The sequence below is a fragment of the Schistocerca americana genome, chromosome 1 (assembly GCF_021461395.2).
Source record: "Schistocerca americana isolate TAMUIC-IGC-003095 chromosome 1, iqSchAmer2.1, whole genome shotgun sequence".
NCBI classification, from domain to species: domain Eukaryota; kingdom Metazoa; phylum Arthropoda; class Insecta; order Orthoptera; family Acrididae; genus Schistocerca; species Schistocerca americana.
In genome coordinates, this window is record NC_060119.1 from 381,628,902 (window position 1) to 381,647,267 (window position 18,366).

The 18,366-nt window shown below is 40.7% G+C and overlaps 1 protein-coding gene across 1 annotated transcript in view; it reads left to right on the forward strand.

The window, feature by feature from the left end:
- LOC124601218 (bifunctional glutamate/proline--tRNA ligase) overlaps positions 1-18,366 on the forward strand; it is a 252,178-nt gene that overhangs the window by 196,134 nt on the left and 37,678 nt on the right. Inside the window, exons 19-23 of the mRNA XM_047136226.1 lie at positions 3,290-3,407; positions 5,070-5,209; positions 9,108-9,234; positions 10,189-10,256; positions 11,780-11,953. Coding sequence (XP_046992182.1) covers positions 3,290-3,407; positions 5,070-5,209; positions 9,108-9,234; positions 10,189-10,256; positions 11,780-11,953 — 627 coding nt within the window. The remainder of the gene's footprint in view (positions 1-3,289; positions 3,408-5,069; positions 5,210-9,107; positions 9,235-10,188; positions 10,257-11,779; positions 11,954-18,366) is intronic.

Genomic DNA, 18,366 nt, shown 5'->3' on the forward strand with positions numbered 1-18,366 from the left:
AGGGCACTTTACGTGCCACTGTCATTACCTCCCTTTCCTGTTCCAGTCGGGTATGGTTCGCGGGAAGAACGACTGTCTGAAAGCCTCCGTGCGCGCTCTAATCTCTCTAATTTTACATTCGTGATCTCCTCGGGAGGTATAAGTAGGGGGAAGCAATATATTCGATACCTCATCCAGAAACGCACCCTCTCGAAACCTGGACAGCAAGCTACACCGCGATGCAGAGCGCCTCTCTTGCAGAGTCTGCCACTTGAGTTTGTTAAACATCTCCGTAACGCTATCACGCTTAACAAATAACCCTGTGACGAAACGCGCCGCTCTTCTTTGGATCTTCTCTATCTCCTCCGTCAACCCGATCTGGTACGGATCCCACACTGATGAGCAATACTCAAGTATAGGTCGAACGAGTGTTTTGTAAGCCACCTCCTTTGTTGATGGACTACATTTTCTAAGGAAACTCCCAATGAATCTCAACCTGGTATCCGCTTTACCAACAATTAATTTTATATGATCATTCCACTTCAAATCGTTCCGCACGCATACTCCCAGATATTTTACAGAAGTAACTGCTACCAGTGTTTGTTCCGCTATCATATAATCATACAATAAAGGATCCTTCTTTCTATGTATTTGCAATACATTACATTTGTCTATGTTAAGGGTCAGTTGCCACTCCCTGCACCAAGTGCCTATCCGCTGCAGATCTTCCTGCATTTCGCTACAATTTTCTAATGCTGCAACTTCTCTCTATATTACAGCATCATCCGCGAAAAGCCGCATGGAACTTCCGACACTATCTACTAGGTCATTTATATATATTGTGAAAAGCAATGGTCCCATAACACTCCCCTATGGCACACCAGAGGTTACTTTAACGTCTGTAGACGTCTCTCCATGGAGAACAACATACTGTGTTCTGTTTGCTAAAAACTCTTCAATCCAGCCACACAGCTGGTCTGATATTCCGTAGGCTCTTACTTTGTTTATCAGGCGCCAGTGCGGAACTGTATCGAACGCCTTCCGGGAGTCAAGGAAAATAGAATCTACCTGGGAGCCTGTATCTAATATTTTCTGGGTCTCATGAACAAATAAAGCGAGTTGGGTCTCTCACGATCGCTGTTTCCGGAATCCATGTTGATTCCTACAGAGTAGATTCTGGGGTTCCAAAAACAACATGATACGCGAGCAAAAAACATGTTCTAAAATTCTACAACAGATCGACGTCAGAGATATAGGTCTATAGTTTTGCGCATCTGCTCGACGACCCTTCTTGAAGACTGGGACTACCTGTGCTCTTTTCCAATCATTTGGAACCCTCCGTTCCTCTAGAGACTTGCGGTACACGGCTGTTAGAAGGGGGGCAAGTTCTTTCGTGTACTCTGTGTAGAATCGAATTGGTATCCCGTCAGGTCCAGTGGACTTTCCTCTGTTGAGTGATTCCAGTTGCTTTACTATTCCTTGGAAACTTATTTCGATGTCAGCCATTTTGTTGTTTGTGCGAGGATTTAGAGAAGGAACTGCAGTGCGGTCTTCCTCTGTGAAACAGCTTTGGAAAAAGGTGTTTAGTATTTCAGCTTTACGCGTGTCATCCTCTGTTTCAATGCCATCATCATCCCGGAGTGTCTGGATATGCTGTTTCGAGCCACTTACTGATTTAACGTAAGACCAGAACTTCCTAGGATTTTCTGTCAAGTCGGTACATAGAATTTTACTTTCGAATTCACTGAACGCTTCACCCATAGCCCTCCTTACGCTAACTTTGACATCGTTTAGCTTCTGTTTGTCTGAGAGGTTTTGGCTGCGTTTAAACTTAGAGTGAAGCTCTCTTTGCTTTTGCAGTAGTTTCCTAACTTTGTTGTTGTACCACGGTGGGTTTTTCCCATCCCTCAAAGTTTTACTCGGCACGTACCTGTCTAAAACGCATTTTACGATTGGCTTGAACTTTTTCCATAAACACTCAACATTGTCAGTGTCGGAACAGAAATTTTCGTTTTGATCTGTTAGGTAGTCTGAAATCTGCCTTCTATTACTCTTGCTAAACAGATAAACCTTCCTCCCTTTGTTTATATTCCTACTAACTTCCATATTCAGGGATGCTGCAACGGCCTTATGATCACTGATTCCCTGTTCTGTACATACAGAGTCGAAAAGTTCGGGTCTGTTTGTTATCAGTAGGTCCAAGATGTTATCTCCACGAGTCAGTTCTCTGTTTAATTGCTCGAGGTAATTTTCGGATAGTGCACTCAGTATAATGTCACTCGATGCTCTGTCCCTACCACCCGTCCTAAACATCTGAGTGTCCCAGTCTATATCTGGTAAATTGAAATCTCCGCCTAAGACTATAACATGCTGAGAAAATTTATGTGAAATGTATTCCAAATTTTCTCTCAGGTGTTCTGCCACTAATGCTGCTGAGTCGGGAGGTCGGTAAAAGGAGCCAATTATTAACCTAGCTCGGTTGTTGAGTGTAACCTCCACCCATAATAATTCACAGGAACTATCAACTTCTACTTCACTACAGGATAAACTACTACTAACAGCGACGAACTCTCCACCACTGGTTGCATGCAATCTATCCTTTCTAAACACCGTCTGTACCTTTGTAAAAATTTCGGCAGAATTTATCTCTGGCTTCAACCAGCTTTCTGTACCTATAACGATTTCAGCTTTGGTGCTTTCTATCAGCGCTTGAAGTTCCGGTACTTTACCAACGCAGCTTCGACAGTTTACAATTACAATACCGATTGCTGCTTGGTCCCTGCATGTCCTGACTTTGCCCTGCACCCGTTGAGGCTGTTGCCCTTCACCCATTGAGGCTGTTGCCCTTTCTGTACTTGCCCAAGGCCATCTAACCTAAAAAACCGCCCAGCCCACGCCACACAACCCCTGCTATCCGTGTAGCCGCTTGTTGCGTGTAGTGGACTCCTGACCTATCCAGCGGAACCCGAAACCCCACCACCCTATGGCGCAAGTCATGGAATCTGCAGCCCACACGGTCGCAGAATCATCTCAGCCTCTGATTCAGGCCCTCCACTCGGCTCTGTACCAAAGGTCCGCAGTCAGTCCTGTCGACGATGCTGCAGATGGAGACTTATCTACAAAATTTTACCAGCTAACAACAGGTTACATAATTATTTTTCTGTTTTTCATTGTTTTGCATTGTTGGTTGAAGAATTCCAGGCAATAAGTTTGTTTAATAATGTATCCGCTTCTTAGTTGCTTTCACTGTGGTGTCAATGTTTCTTTATATCATTTCTCTGGTATTTATTCTGGTATTTTTATCCAACAGAGATGGGAATTCAAGCATCCACAGCCTTTCCTTCGTACCAGAGAATTTCTGTGGCAGGAAGGGCACACAGCATTTGCCACATTTGAGGAAGCTAGAGAGGAAGTGAAGACAATGTTAGGTAACTCTAATCCTCTATTGTACATTGAAAACTCTGCTATAATATTGAAAGTTGTGCGAAGCTTATTGACTCATTTTAAAAGTTTGTAAAGCATCAGTAAAGGTTGTTTTATATTACTTTTGATATATTGTGCAAGGCTGTGTTGATGAATTAGACTGAATATTGTGATAGCACTGTTAGAATCACAATTGGGAGGGCAGAAAATCTGGCCATCCAAACTTAGGTTTTCTGTGGTTCCCTAAATCACGCAAAGCAAGGGCTTCCACGATTCATTCTCTACTGTCCTTCTAGACCATTCTTTAAAAAAACATTGAATGGTTTCTTAAGTGTGACTTTAGAAAGTTTCTCTTTAACCCCCTTGCTGCATTATTTGAGCAAACCTACCACAACATTATTGTGAAAAAGACAGCAAGGATCTTCTTGACAAATTGATATTGTAGGTCAGACTGGGACTCAATCCAAGCCCTCGCCTGTCATGACCTCTGCTCTTACCAACTGAGCTATCTGGGTAAGGTCTCAACTCAAAGTTTCTGCCCCTCTGTTACCTTCCAAACACCACAAATAGTCTGTTTATGCTGCCCCTGGGAGAAAGCATAGTGTTGACGAAAGCTTGCCATAATATTTGGTCATTTCCATCATGAATTTTTCATTCTTCAATGTAGTGTAAATTTTGATGAAAAGAATGTCAGTGGTCATTCTGATAAACTATCAAGATACTGATCAGAGTCAATTCATGTTTTCATCTATCTGTATTGCTCTTCTGTTTCCCCCAACTTCGCGGAGGCTCCCCTGCATGAGGGGTATAATCATTCCTTGTGTGCCAAGAATACTATAAATCGGAATGATCATCAGAGTTCAAAAGTTCACATTATTGTTATTTTGCTAATTTGGATGTTGAATTCAGAAAACAAGGAAAACTCTTGCAACAAATTTTATGGGCTTTCTAACAACTTTCACCAATCCAAGAGAGAGAGAGAAATTTTGAATCTTGGTGCCAAGTTCAAATTGTGTGCTGAACCGAGGCATGCAATCAAACTTTTGCTGGCAGTACACCACCATATCAGCTATTTGTTCATTCCTCACGAACTGATGCAAAGTTACGACACGTCGAATGTATCCCTCCTTATCTCCTGGGCTCTTAAAGTTTGTAAATTTCACTTGTTCTTTGCTTGTTGAAGGTATAAATTCAGAGCACACAGATTTGCAGCACATTTTCAATTTGCCATTTGACAAAGTAATGTCTAACTTGGTTTTGTGGACTGTGGCTTAGATTTCAAAAATTTATTTAGTTTTTGCAGAACCTTTTCCTCTTATCATTCTGAGTGTTCGGCAGTTGCTCCACATATTTCGTATGGACACATTTCATATGGTACACATCCTTCACCATAATCCAATGTCGTATTAGGTGAATACTTGATGTGATGGCCTGGCTCGCCATTATATTTCAAGGGTGAGTCCAGCAGCAGTGAATTGAGAGGGATCACCTACTTACAAACATTGTTAAATTCCTTCCTTCATTGCATTCCTGGCACTATATCTATTTCTTAAAAGGGAATTTTACAAGTGATACTAAATTATATGACCTGAATTTATAGTCTTTGTAATTTCTCCAGATTGAATTTTGACATTTTGAGTGATTGGAGACATTTAAATTTGTTGCAGATTTATATGCCAATATCTACACGGATCTTTTAGCAATCCCAGTTATTAAAGGCAGAAAAACACAAAAGGAGAAATTTGCTGGTGGAGATTATACTCTCACTGTTGAAGCATTCATATCAGCCAGTGGACGTGCAATACAGGCAAGACTTCGCAGTATTTTTTGTTGCAAGACTAAAAAGGATTTTTGCATAAATTTTGTTGCATATTGTAAAAGTGCAGTTGCTGTTAAAATGTGTCTAATTACAACCAATAGGATCATCATTCTGTTTAACTTACTTTCTATTATACAGCATAATTTTGCCTATGCGATATTAAAGATCAATAATAGGGACCAAAGCAGTCATTTCAGACACAGGTACATGGGTCATTCATTTGAAATTTAAAAAAAAAGGAAAATAATTTTGTGTGTGTGTGTGTGTGTGTGTGTGTAAAACATTAAAATATTTGAATATGCTCTATAAGTCATTTACTTTATGATGAACCTTGAAGATTACAACTGAATGACATGTATGGGTTTTCAATGGTACAGTAATATTACTTCGGTCTTGCGTTGTACTGTTACTTCCCACACACCAAACTATTATGTGGAATATTCAGTTGCTGTGACAATGGTGTTTCAGTTGTTTTATTAATGTAGTTTAGGTGTACACTTCAAAATTTCATAACAAAGCTTCTGTACATTATATTACATTTTGATTCAGTTTTGTTCATTTTAGTAATTTTTGAATACTTTTGTCTCTCTTGACATGTTCTAATTTTTTGTGCACTCCTTATTGTGTTCACTTTTTCAGCTACAGTAACAGATATAATTTCAGTCTGTTCATGGTTATTACTCAGTTGAATGTTTCAGAGTGATCGCTTGTCTTATCTCTCATTATAGTTCAGAAGAGGTTTTTACAGTTTCCAGCGATTACTTTGTTTCCAGGAGGGCATTCTTGATCAATTTTTGATGATAATGAATCCTTGTTTTCCTGAAAACCCTCACAAAATACTGATAGTTTCTTGCAGTGCATGATGAAACAAGGTTTTCAGTTACAATAGGTCGGATTCTACCCCATCTCTCCTTATGCTGTACATCGTATACATAATTAACTTATGGAAGTGGAAATGGTACAGAATTTACGTCATTCCAATCTCATTGTCGTCATCATCATCATCATCTTCACACAATAGTGAAATGTTTCAGCTGAATGTGTACCTTATCTGTTGCTCGCTATAGCCATTTGCTTCAATTTGTACACTAGTTTAGCACATGACGGCAACGGCGGAGGGACTGGAAATCTCGATTTATTTCTAAACAGTGCGATGCTTCCACCTTTTCACCTGTTGCTCCAAGTACTGTGATAGAAATACTGGAAATCTCGATTTATTTCTAAACAGTGCGATGCTTCCACCTTTTCACCTGTTGCTCCAAGTACTGTGATAGAAATACGAATGGTAGGAAAGTAGTGAGAGATATGTGGTAAGGCCATACTTTGGCAGCAAAGATAAAGCTCAAGCAAGGCAAAACACACACACACACACACACACACACACACACACACACACACACACCTGCAGCATCAGTAGCAAAATCTTCACTATTGTAACAGTCGTGTGCACATAAGAAGGGATGAAGTCGATGCATTCTATACAGAGAGGGAGACAGGAGAATTTTTTACAGCATTGGCGGTGCATTCTTTGCCTTGTTCCAGCCTAACAACTGACGATGTTAGTGTGTGCTTTACATGGGGACTGTTGGTTCTGCTTCTGACTCCCTTTCAAGAGATAAAGAGAGTTTAAAATGTATAATATGTGGTTCAGTGTAAGTTTTGAAACGGTTGTGATTAATGGTTGTGTTGTAAACAGATATTTTCACTGAAGCTTGGAAGTTACAGGAAAGAACGCCCTTGTAAAAAGTTTAACATGATTAAACTTATTTTTGAGGCTGAAAGTGAGGGTTTCTGAGGGGATAGACTCCTGCAAGGATCAGGTTTTTAGGATATAGGATATCAAGAAATTCTTGGTTATATATTTTATGAATGGCATACTCACCTCCCAACAATTATCACATTTGCATTGTTTTAGCATCTGCTGTAAATGTCCTCCTGCAAACCATTGACCTTTCCCGAATTGGAATCACATCTGTATTGTTTTAGCATAAGCTATTTGGTTGGTGCTTAAGTTCATAGCATTTTTCCATTAATTTAATAAGATACACATAACAAGGTCTTTAGTCATCATTAATTTATTCTCCTTCACTGTGTACAACAGTCTGTCAGCACTGGAGTAACTTTCCAGTTCCACAACAGTAGAAATCACATGGTTCTGAGGCGGAGAACTTGTCGGTCTGAAGAACTTGCAGTGCCATGTTCAGAGCGCATTTCCACATGAAAAGGAATCTCTTTAAAGGCTTTTCGATAGAGAGCAGAAAAGGTAAAAGTCTGAGGGCACAAGATCAGGTGACTAAGGTGGGTGCAGAATGATTGCCATCCCTACTTCTGAATAGTGTTTTTTGTCAGTTTAGCAGAAAGCAGGTGGGTATTATTGTTCAGTAGTATCACCTTCAGGTAATCATTCTGGGTCACTGTTCTTGGACTGCATCTGCAAGACCTCTCAGAGTTGTTCACAATAAAATGTCAGTTATGATTGTTAGACCTCGGGGAAGCAATTCATAGTAAATTATCTTTTGTGAATACACAGAGATCTTTGTACAGAGAGTTGCTGCTTTGTTTGGCTCAAGCATTCCTTTCTTTTCCTTAAGTTAGCTTAACGACATCATTTTTCATCACGGGTAACGACACAGGATAGGAATGATTGGTGATGTTCGTAAGCCAGTTGATAACAAGCAAGTAGAGATGCACATATGGCCACCTGCTGATTTTTGTGATTTGAGCTTAGAGCATGCAGTACCCAAACAACTGAATTTTGAACTGCCTCATTGCATTTAATATTTCGCATGTTGGTGGAATTATCACAGTTCATCACATTTGCCAGTTCTCGAGTACATTGATGTGGTTCTTTACGGATTAATGCATTTCAACGATCTTCACCAAACCGTAATGATCTTCCTGAATTTGGGGACTCACTGATGTCAAAACGCTCCTCCTCAAAATGGAAAAAAGAAAAGAAAAACCGAAAACAGTTTTTTACCAATCTGTCGAATGGCATTATCCCCATTCATGGCACTTTTTTTTTCTGGCTGCCTTTGCTGGTGTCACCTCTCCATTGACCTTAGAAGAATATATCGGAAATGTTCAGGTTTCCCCACTTGACACTCCTTTCCTAGTATCCATAGCTGCACCCACCATCTCCAGTTGACAAAATGACAACTCAAATAGCAACAGTGAACAAGAAATAAAAAGTGACAATTGATAAATAAACCCATAGCAATTGGAATACCAACATGCAAAACAAAAATACTACAAACTTATGCACCAACCGTATACAAATGTCCTCCCTCAAACTAAGTGCCTTGCCCTGATTGGAGTGGCTTGCGTGCTGCGCCAATACAGACAGCCCCAACAGTAGTGCAAGTGTACGTCAGAGAGGTATCATTTCGGTATTTACGAGGGTAACAGGATGTCTTCAGGAAAGGTTGGTTTGTTTGAATGGGGGGAGGTATTATAGAGGGGATCAAGGCTTCACTACAGTAAGCAGGTTCAAGTGAATATAGTCTTTACTAGCTGTTCAGATATGAAAAGGCTTGCACTGGACAGAGTAATGTAAAGAGCTGCCTCAAACAATTCTGCATACTGAAGAACACAACAAGAAAGCACTCCATCTTCAGGCCACAAGTGGCCTGTGATGTTGACTGTTGCATAAATGAATTTATTGTGTGTCTTGTTGTATTTTAAAAACACAATAAATCAAAACTTTTTCAATGCAAGAAAGTTTTGCTTTGTGCGTATTTCTGCCTTCCAATTCGTGACAAATTTCTATTGATGTGTGAAGTTTCAGTTACGTGTAAATATTGGTATACATTTTTAACCGATACTCAGTTGGAAACTTGGTTGAATCATTAGACACAGTTTCTCTGAAATTTGTTAATTGTTTTAGGGTGCCACTTCACATCACTTGGGGCAGAACTTTTCTAAAATGTTCGAAATTGTTTTTGAAGACCCTGAGACGCAGGAAAAGAAATTTGTATATCAGAATTCCTGGGGCATTACTACACGAACAATTGGTATGTTATTTTATATTTCCTAAATAGCAATAAATTACCATGTTGTGCCCTTTAATGTGAATATTCTTGTACTGCTGTAACTATCAATAATTAATACTAATGCAGCACATTTCTAATCTTATGCATAATGTACCTCTTGAGCTTCTTTAATTTGGGAATTTTCTCTCTTTACTATAATATCTATATAAATACTGGGAATGATTTGCCAGAACCTTATTGAAGTACTTTTTAAAATAACAGTAACTGGTACCATGGGACATACCCTCTACCATGCACATCACACTGGCTTGCAGTGTATAGATGTAGATGTAAACAGCAACTTAATATGTTAAACCACACAAGCTATTTTAACAATATTGTAACTGTGATAGGTGATGTAATTCAAGGATTTCTACTTTTTAAAAGTCAGTGAAGAGGCCCTCTAGTCTCTAATGTTGGCAGGCGTATTATTATTATTATTATTATTATTACTATTATTATTAAACCATAGTTTCTCACAATAGGTGAGCTCTTCCCCAGGTCTTCTCAATTGACAGGTTACTATGCATTTTATTCTGGTGATGATTATTAATAATTCGAAATCAGTAATGACTCCTGCGGCATAAGGCTAAAATACACAATTTAAAAAAATAGTGAGACTTCATTTATGAAATTATGAACTAATGTTTTTGCACTTTGAAAGCCGTTTGTGAGACAAATTTCTAGTGAAATACATTTCACTAACCTTCGTGTGAACTCTAAGAATTGCAGTTGTTGTTTTTTCATCATAAATAGATTTTGGTCATTATCCAGGGAGACCACATTTGAGGAGGAGGCTGGAGGGAGTTCTTCATTTCGGTATATGTTATGGGTGCATCGACTGTAACAGTTATTCATTCCATCTTATTGTGTCATTAACTTTAATTGTCCATGAACTCCACTATATTGCTGTCAAGATGATTGTTCTGTTTTCAGGGGTAATGATAATGATACATGGGGACAACCAAGGACTCGTTCTTCCACCTCGAGTGGCATCTATCCAGGTACAGAATATGATACATATCAAAAGCAGTTCACAGTATGTTCACGTACCATATTTATTTTCTGCCTGCATCCAGTGTTTTTTCCTGGATCTGCAGAGCTAGTAGTTTGAAAAATCGCTAGACATTAATACTATATTTATCTATTGAAAGCTGTTGATTATTGTGTTTTCTAAAAGCATAAAAAAATTTATTCTTGTTCATACCTATTCTGTTCAGCTCTCTTTTATATTGGTATTGTGAGTAGTGTGCTTCCATTTATAATATCAGTTTAATATTGTGCATGTGGTGTTAGCAAATATCAAAGAAGTTTGCCCATTATGAGTCAAATTATTACTAATTGTCACATTCAGGCATAATTGTACTAGAAACTGTGACACTTTGAATTCTTGAAAATAGGAGAATCAAAGAATTTGAGATGTAATGCTTTCCTGTTGGAATTTTAAAAGTAAGAAAGACTGGTAAGATGATAAATGAGATGGTTCTCTGCAGAATTGGCAAACTGGTATCTTAAGAGAGCCAGGGAGTAATTGAAATACTGGGTACCGGGAAATATTTTTATTCTCAGTCAAGACTAAAATGTGACGTCACTGGAAATAATTTTACTTAACAATGTGCAAATTAATTCATTTTTTTCTAAGGCCATATGCAGATAATTAGTTGAGAGGAACACGTGGAAAACACTGGCAAAAATGACATGACATGACATTTGTTAAGACATCAAGGAGTAACTTCCATGATCTTGAGAAAGATGCGGAGGGTAAAAACTGGAGGGGAGGACACAGATTGTAATGTATTCACCAATAAATAATTGAAGACATTGAATGTAAGTGCTACTCCAAGATAAGAGGTTGGCACAGGAGAGGAATTCGTGGTGGGCTGCGTCAAACCACTAGAAGACTGACGATAAACAATCTTGATAGAAAATAAAATATCTTTTAGGTAGCTAAATATCATTGCTACTTTCAAATCATTTAATTTTATAAAGTAAATCGCCTTGAAGTATTATTCTTGGCACATTGGATAATTAATATCACAGGTCATAAATAAAATAATTAGACTTTATAAATGATAATACTCCTATTGAAAGTAAAAAAATTTTATCTTTCAATATTTTAATGCAATTCAAATAATATTCAGTATTAACATTTGTGTTTGTGATATCGGTTTTACACCACTACCCACCAAATGATGACTAACTCTTTTACAGTGCCACAACACGTTTTCTTTTCTTCGTCATGTAATGATGACAGTACAATCTAATTTTATTTTCTATGTTTTATTTTTAAATGTTTCTGTAAGCTGTACTAGGAAGTTTGCTTCCTGAATGTACTATTCATTCATTTGTGACCTATAAATTACGTTACATGTGTAGTTGTATGTATATTTTATAGTTATACAACTGACCATCATTTATTAAGATGTTTTTGAAATTACGAATTTTTACACTCTCCTTATTATTGTGTTTAATTTCTTTTTGCTGTCATAATATCAAATTGTGTCTTATGCTAAACTATCCATTCCAGGTGGTGATAGTACCATGTGGTATCACCGTAAACATGAAAGATGAAGAGAGGAATGAATTAATCTCTTCCTGTAGACAGCTTGAACAACAATTGAAGGATAAAGGGGTGAGAGCACATGGTGATTATCGAGACAATTACTCTCCTGGTTGGAGATTTAACCACTGGGAGTTAAAGGTTAGTATATTGTAATAAACTATCTTCATAATCAAAACAAACCAAATGTATGTTTTGTTTAAATTATAGTAATATTCAGGAAATAACCCCCCCCCCCCCCCCCTCTCTCTCTCTCTCTCTCTTTCTCTCTCTCTCTCTCTCTCTCTCTCTCTCACTATAAATATGAGCATGCAAAATTTGGATGACAGATAAGAAGAAGAAGGTCAGAACTTTTCACTGAATGAAGTCGGATAGGTGTGCACAATTTGAGACGACACTATTTTAAAGGTATTTCTGTTGAGGAAGTTTGATATCCAATACTAAATGCATTGTACTCTACCCTTCTCAATGCTGTTACACATTGCATCTTGACCAAATACGTGGGCAAGCTGATGGAGAAGTTACTTGCACTGAATTTCACTCTTCTCTATGCAGAGGTGTTTAAGTTTACTTTGCAGTGTTTAACAGAAGATATATATATATACATTTACCTGAAGGGTATTTGCATTGCCAGGAGCTGTGCAGCATGGCGTGTGGTGTAGTAATTAGTGTCATTTGTTGGCATGCTTTGGGTCACAAGTTAAAACCTGACCACCAGCTGTTACGTAGTATTTATCATTTCTGGAAGGTTCTTAAAATTTCTTTCCTTTGTATATTCTGGAGTACTTCATGTATGTTTAAACAGCAGTGCTCTCTCCCTCCAGGAGTTCAGTTCTGATCTGTTTTTGTTGTATGTTGGTGTTTGTAGTAAACATGTTTTCATTGCTACCTGTTGCATTTCATTGATGACCCTGCTTTCAGATTTTTACTTGATTCCGGTTACAACATGACATTGTTCAGTGAAAACTCTCTACTTCAGGTCTTCAGCTGCACATCAGGCATTCATCAGTGTGTTTGTAGTAGTTCGCCTACTTTTATTTCTTCATTTCTTGTCCTCGATGTTGACGTACTGCGTTGCAACACTGGCTGAAAAACATGGTTTGTAATTTGGACACTAACTATGGTAAATAATGTAGCTGACAGGTGCACACTTGCGTTTCACAAATGTTTACTTTCACTTTTCACAACTCCCCTTATACACATTTAATATGGCCAGTGCATTATTATTTAACTTTCCATAAGCCTCATTAATAGTTAGGCTAACATCCACATACTACTACAATAGTTTCCTGCGGACTAACTGTCTCGGGACCAAAAATCAGGCCCTTATATATCATCACAATAATAGGTACTGAAACTACACATTGTTTAAAGTTAAATTTACAGAAATTATAATTAAAACTTAACTCATTAATTTAACTGATTACATTGAAAAATTCCGTCTTTTTACCAGTTTCCTCTACTACAAGGTTTATGCCGAATTATTTGTTTAAATGATGAAATTAACATGTATAGTTATGAAAACAATACTTATGACAAAACTGTTAATTACTTTGGAATTAATGAAGGGCTGGCTTTGCTAACATGTTTCCGAATAGAGCCCGATAGATACTTGAAGATTACTAGTAATTCATCTTCCAAATGTTTATAATTACTAATTTCACCCCATAATGAGAAATACTAACTATGCATAATTAAAATAAATTGGAAAATCAAGTACATACATAGAACTAAGCACAAAATCAGATCTGGTGTTATGTTCTTTAAAACTAATGGCCAAACTTTCTCTTTTATGGAAATGCAGATTATATTCACGTATGTTAATGGTAATCAGTTAAAATTTAAAAAAATAATTTCAAGGAGGAGGATGGAAAAACAAGAGGGGAAGTAAAAATATCCCAGCTTGCTTCGTCACATGTTCCGTAGACAAAATGGTTGAAGAACATCTAAGCTGTCTGACAAATGTGTTGAAGTGTGTTCAGATTGCAGGGCTTCCACCTCTCAAAAATAAAAATCGTGGGGCATCTAGTGAACGCAGTGGAGTCCATCTTGATCCAAAGAAAAGAAGATCAGCCACAGATTTTCCAACCCAAGGGCACACTGGTGATGTAAGAAGTTTACCCAGAATGTTTGCATACTAACAATGAGTCACAAAGGACTTGTGTGCCAAGGCACACCCTTTGCTAGAACTACTGCATGCACACACCAAATTTTCCTGGAACAAGGTGCAGGAAAGATCTTTTCCTGGCCTTCAGGAGGTACTAACGTCTTATACAGTCCTAACATCGTATGATGAGAATGCCAAGACAGAACTTCATACCGGCACTAACAGCTGTGGGATAGGTGCAGTTCTAGTAAAAATTCAGGAAGGTACTGAAAAAGTGGTAGCTTATGCCTCCAGAGTACTCTCCAAAGTCAGAGGAACACTACTGTACAAGTGCTTTGTATTGCTTTGCAGTTGTTTGAGCCATCATCAAATTCCGTCATACTTACCCTGGGACAACCAGAAAAAACCTGGGAAATTTTTCATCAGGGATGAAACTGGGAAAATCAAAGAAATTTTTTAGACTTCAAGGAACTTTTCATTGTTTCAGTTTTTAGTTAAATTTTTGTAATTTTGACTGGTAAGAATTGATACTGTAACAAAGAACATTACTGTATCCCACTGCTGCAGAATAGTACTGCAGAAATAAAACAAATGAGAGAAAAAATTAAACTTAAGTTACCAAAAAAAAAAATGGTTCAAATGGCTCTGAGCACTATGGGACTTGACATCTGAGGTCATCAGTCCCCTAGAGCTTAGAACTACTGAAACTTAACTAACCTAAGGACATCACACACATCCATGCCCGAGACAGGATTTGAACCTGCGACTGTAGCGGTTGCGTGGTTCCAGACTGAAGCGCCTAGAACTGCTCGGCCACACTGGCCGACTAAATTACAAAAGAAATGCACCATTTACAACAACAAAACAGTGCACACAAGCGTCTGCCAGCAGCAAAATGTGTCCAAGGCTTGAGGACGAAGACTATCCAATACTTCATAACACCTTACTGCTTCCGATCAAAGTGGCATCACAGCTTCACATTAGGTTTGTTTGAACAGTTGCCAGCGACCCCTCCGCCTGCAGGGGGGGGGCCTCACAGTTCTTTCATGAGTTCGTGTGTGGCGCACACAGGTCTCCGAGCTATTGTGCAGCCAATTCTTCCTTTCCTGGCTGCATTTCCTTTACCCTGCCCTCCCTTCCTATCCTTGCTCCTTCCCCATTGCCACATTCTTCCCCTCTCTTGGTGTTCTGATTTATGTCGACCTGGTTGTCCACCTGGTTTCTTTTATTGGTTGCAATTTTGTTCCTTTTGCCTGTTGTTTTATCCTTTTTGGTGTTTAGGTCCCCACTTTAGGTTTGACCTTCACTTCAAAATGTCCTGTTTTTAGTGTGAGCCATATGGAGAAGAACTCCCTCCCTAGCATCTACGGTGTGGATTCCACTCCCCCCCCCCCCCCCCCCCTCCCCTTCCTTCCCCTCTCCTTTCCTCACTGTTGCTCCCTTCCACCCTGCTATGTCACCAGCATGTGTAGCCAGTCCATGTGGTGGGGCTGTTATGTACCCATATGGCTGAGCCCCCTGAGTACACAGGGATCACACTACAGATGCCAGAGCTGTTCCCTCCCAATGTATGCCAAGAGCGGTTGCTTACCTTCTTGGAGCATTGGAACTCCCGGCATTGGCTGCTGTGCCAGACTGCTCATTGCTGTGGCTGGGTGGCGCCCATGGGGAGAGCCCTGGTCAGCTTGGGTGGTATCAGGGCAGATGCTTGGCCCATGAAGCATATCAAGCTGCAAAAATCTGGCCATTCTCAAATGGCCATCTCTTCGAATGGTGAAGGATCCATCGTCTGTAAGAGGACGGATGGGGACACATTCACCACCACAAAGCCTTTGTTTTTCATGGAAAATATAGAGGACAAGTTTGGTGAATTGGAGTGTCGTAGTAAGATACTGTCGGACTCCCTGTTGATCCAAGGTTCTGTTGCCACCCAATCCACAACTCTTCATGCCTGTGATCGTCTTGGCAATGTCCTGGTGTCTATCACTCTTCACCCATCTCTGAATGTGGACCAGGGAGTAATTTTTCATACGGATATCATCGTGCAAACTGATGAGGAACTGCGGGCTAATCTGAAGCGGCATGGCTTTCATTTTGTTTGACATGTGCAGAAGGGTCGCAAAGACAACCGCACTGATACTGGCACCTTCATTCTGGCTTTTGAAGAGGATACCCTCCCAGAGAAGGTCAAGGTACGTGCTACAGATGTGACGTGAAGCCGTACGCCCCTCCACCTGTGCGGTGCTTTCGGTGCTTGCGTTTTCGGCATTTGCCTTCCTGCTGTACGGCGGACCTTTTGTGTGTGGACTGTGACCACCCACTCCATGAGGGAAGCCCCTGTGTTCCGCCACCTGTGTGTGTCAATTGTGCTGACTGCCACTTCCCTTATGCGCCGAATTTCCCGGCTTACAAGAGAGAGAAGAACATCCAAGAATACAAGTCCCTGGATTGCCTGCCTTATGCTGAGGCTCACAAAAAAATATTCAACTTTTGCCTCTTTTACTTCATTTCCTCCTCTTCCCCCTGTCCTTTCCCCAGCCGCCCTGTCCCTCTCTCCCCTTCTCCTCCCCTGCAGTTCCCACGACCTTCCATCAGGGAATCTCTCCCCCACCCTGGCCAAAGAAGTGCCCCCCTTTTTTGGCATCTGCCGGTGATCAGGCTCCCCCCAAGGACCCCTCTCCCCAGCATCTCTCAGGCCAGAAGACTCTTCCCACCACTTGGCCACAAGGCCCACCATCTGTGCACCCCTAGGTTGCCCACACTCTTTCAGTTTCAAATCTTGCAGAAGCCTGTACTCCCCCTGTACCCTGCCCCCCTCCACCTCAAAAAGAGAAGAAGAAGAAACAAATCCCAAGACAAGGTGCCCTCAAGGAGCTGCATTCTGCCCCTCGCAACCTGAGTCTGACATCTTAGTTATGGACGTCACCCCACCCTTGTCGGTGACTACTACTGACCAAGTGACCTGACCTCCTCCTCGGCTTCTTCATGTCTACCTTGGACTCTCCTTGTCGGTGACTACTACTGACCAAGTGACCTGACCTCCTCCTCGGCTTCTTCATGTCTACCTTGGACTCTCGCCACATGATCATCCAGTAGAGTTGCAATAGATACTATAGTCATCTACCAGAAATGCAATGTCTTGTCTCCTCCTGTTGTGCGTTCTGTCTTGTTCTTCAAGAAATGCATTTCCATGATGACCACTCTCCAACATTTCGTGGTTATCGGGCATTCTGTTGGAACCATGCTGGCTCTGGGGTTGCATCTGATGGGTTCTGCACATTGGTTCACTCCAATGTCATTAGTGACTGGGTCCCCCTACATACCAAATTGGAAGCGGTAGTGGTACTAGTGCAAACGACTCCGACAATCACCATTTGTAATGTCAACCCCCTCCAGGTAGGCCACTCCCTTATATTGCCTTAATCCAGCAACTCCTGCGCCCAATTCTCGTCCTTGGGGACGTCAGTGCCCATCATCCACTGTGGGGATTGTCACTTCAATGGGTAAGGGTATCCTAATTGACCAACTTATCACGGACCTCAATTTGTCTCGCCTCAATGATGGTTCCCCTACCCACTTCGGTGCTGCTCATGGCACCTTCTCTGTTACCGATCTCACAATCTCCTCCCCTGCCCAGGCTTCCCTACATTGGTCATCCCATGATAACCTTTGTGACAGTGACCACTTCTGGGTGATTCTATCATTCCCCTGCTGCCGCCAGTAGGACAGGCCCCGCGTTGGGCATTCCGTCAGGCCAATTGGCCTTTATATACATCTGCTGTGAACTTTGACACCTCCTTCTCAAATTCCATTGATGTAGTCATGCAAGGCATCTCTGCCACTAATCGTCATGCTGCTGGCACTGCTGTCCCCCTATCTGCAGGTTCCCCTCATCGTCGACTGGTGCCGTGGTGGACATAGGGTGTCGCAGTCACTGTCCAGGACTGCCGACGGGTGCTGCAGCGATTTAAGCGACAGCCTTTACAGACCAACCTCCTCACTTTTAAGCATCTCCGTGCTAAGGCTCGTTACCTTATTAAGTGGAGTAAAAAGGAATGCTGAGAGAGTTAAACAGACCCCCTCTGTTTCATCCCGCACCATGTTGAGCCCTATAATGCACCCTTCACCGAATGGGAATTGGTTGCAGGCTCTTAGCTCTTCACGAGACACAGTCCCAGGCCCGGATTCCATCCAAAACCAGATGATCCAACACTTGGATGTTCCCCAGAGGCAACAGCTCCTCAGGGTCTTCAACTACATATGGCTCAGGGGTGGTTTTCTGTCACAATGGCAAGACAGTATAGTTATCCCCATCTTTCAGCGCGGGAAAAACCCATTGTCTCTAGACAGCTACTCCCCAAGTAGCCTGACGAATGTTCTCCGTAAACTATCGAAAGGATGGTCAGCTTACAATTATATTGGGTACCCGAATCTCGGGGCTTATTGT